This window comes from Leuciscus leuciscus (assembly GCF_965113295.1).
Source record: "Leuciscus leuciscus genome assembly, chromosome: 8".
NCBI lineage: Eukaryota > Metazoa > Chordata > Actinopteri > Cypriniformes > Leuciscidae > Leuciscus > Leuciscus leuciscus.
Window position 1 is genome coordinate 35,199,552 of NC_138732.1, and position 2,081 is coordinate 35,201,632.

Sequence of the window (2,081 nt, forward strand, 5' to 3'; positions counted from 1 at the left end):
TGAGCGCGAGCTCGTAAGGCTCCACCCTTTGGGCGGCAGCAGCAGCTCATTTGCATTTAAAGGGATACACACTAAAACGGTGTGTTTTTCTGAGCCCCCAAAAAATGACAATTTAAACATGCTGTAAAAAAAATATCTGTTGGGTATTATATTTATACATACTCTGGGGACATCAGAGACTTATTTTACATCTTGTGAAAAGGGTCATAATAGGTGCCCTGTAAGCATAAATACTGTTAAGGAAGTTTGTAGTAGACTAATTTACACACACACACACACACACACACTTTAGTCATATAATTTAACAAAAAAACAAGGGACTAGTTTGGAATTAAGAACATTTATTTAAAATGAAAAGCATGTTGTATGCAACATATTACAGAATAAATAATTATTAAAAAAAATGTAAACAGTGACAGTGCAACTCAAGTATTTTTTTCAGTTTGTTGTAAACTCTGCCGCTTTGGACGACACAAGGGGCATTAATAAACATCTTTGCTATTTAGTGCACAATATTTGAATAAACTAACAACATCCACCAACATAGAACTGTGGCAGTCAGTGCAACTGAGGTAGGTATTAACATCAAGTCTAAGACGACTCACTTAATGGAGCCTATTTAGAAAAAGTGAGTGGCAGGTTTTTTTTTAAGAAAAGTAGCTTTTCTGCATTATCAGCAGTCAGCCTGTTTCTGTTTTCATCTATAATGTGTGACACTGAGCTAAAAAGCCTTTCACTTTCCACACTGCTACATGGGGCTGAGAGGTATTTATGGGCCATTTTAGCCAAAGTGGGGAACCTGATTTTGTTGACACCCCAGTACTTCAGAGGACTGTCTTCACGAGGGCTTGGGGCCTCTCCGAGGTATGTGTCGAGCTCAATGGCAGCACCTGCTGCCAGCGGCTGTGCTGCCTGGGGCTGCTCCTTAGCGATTTCTTCAAATACAGTGTCCAGACTGCTGCTAGTGCTGGCCTGGGCCTTGAGGAACAGTTTAGCAGGAGGTTCTGCAGCTTCTGCCCGACTCCCCTCTGCCTCAGCTCTGGACATCATCTGCAGCTCCTGCTTCAGGTGCAGCTTGGCCTCCGGAGCATTGTTGGAGAAGAAGCGATCTTTATACCTGAACAAAATTCATGAATGTATTAATATGTGGAAAAATAGGACAGATTTTAGTTTCCCCTAAACCACTGTCACAAATGCCAGCCATTTGGCTTTCTGGTAGTAATAAGGGAAATATATTTCATATTATATTGCATACATTTGTATTTGTGTATTTTAGTTACAAAAATATAATATAATATTTCAGATGGAAATTAATCTTACATTTAGTACTGTAGTTTATCATTGAATACCTATAGCACACAGACTTTACCTTGGGTCAAGTATGGTGGAGATGAAGTACAGTGGGTTGGTCTCGACGTCACTGAAGCGCTTCTTGACAGCTGCCAGTAAGGTTGCTTTCATTGTCTTGACGCCGTGGTCCTCGTCTGTTTCTCTGTTTAGAAGTCTCACTAGCACAGTCACAGCTGGGATGACATCAGAGGCTAGTGCGTCGTAGCTGCTCACTTTTTTAGTTAGTTCCTCAAAGGGGGCAAGGATGGCAACAGTCTTCTCCATAAGAGCCCATTGGTGAGCGGTGAGATAGTGCGGATGAACTCCCTCATGCTCGGACACATACACCCCCAGCACTCGCTTTTGCTCAATGAGGGACTGGAGCATGTAATACGTGCTGTTCCAGCGCGTCTGTACGTCCTGCTGTAGTCTCTTTATTGGCTGGTTGAGCTGTCCCTGAATGTCCTCGAGGCGGGAGTAGGCTAAGGCGGAATGTTTAAAATGCCCAATTATTTTCCGCCCCACTGCTATAGCATCTGCTATGCTCCTCTGTGCTAATAAGCCCTCGTGAACAGCCAGTTGGAGCGTGTGCGCGACACACGGCAGACTTGGGAGCCCTGCGTCATTCATGGCTTTAATCATGTTTTTGGCATTATCTCGAAGCACAACATGTACTGATGTTTTAGGTATACCCCATGTCTGGAGCATTTCCTCAAACACATGCGCTATAGCCTGGCTGGTGTGCGAGCCGC

General features: G+C 43.4%; 1 protein-coding gene across 1 annotated transcript; it reads right to left on the bottom strand.

The window, feature by feature from the left end:
- Window positions 1-312: 312 nt before the first annotated feature.
- LOC309504898 (zinc finger BED domain-containing protein 4-like) lies at window positions 313-1,627 on the bottom strand. The gene is made up of 2 exons (XM_082178185.1): window positions 1,370-1,627; window positions 313-1,117 (listed from the first exon to the last, which is right to left on the bottom strand). Exons 1-2 carry the CDS (start codon window positions 1,612-1,614, stop codon window positions 616-618), a joined length of 747 nt encoding a protein of 248 aa, XP_082034311.1. The 5' UTR covers window positions 1,615-1,627; the 3' UTR covers window positions 313-615.
- Window positions 1,628-2,081: the final 454 nt, after the last annotated feature.

Bases quoted from the DNA above. Each gene is read 5' to 3' on its own strand.
- LOC309504898 (XM_082178185.1), bottom strand. From the start codon at position 1,614: ATGGAGAAGACTGTTGCCATCCTTGCCCCCTTTGAGGAACTAACTAAA. The intron at 1,118-1,369 runs GTAAAGTCTGTG...AATTTTGTTCAG, and splicing joins TCCACCATACTTGACCCAAG to GTATAAAGATCGCTTCTTCT.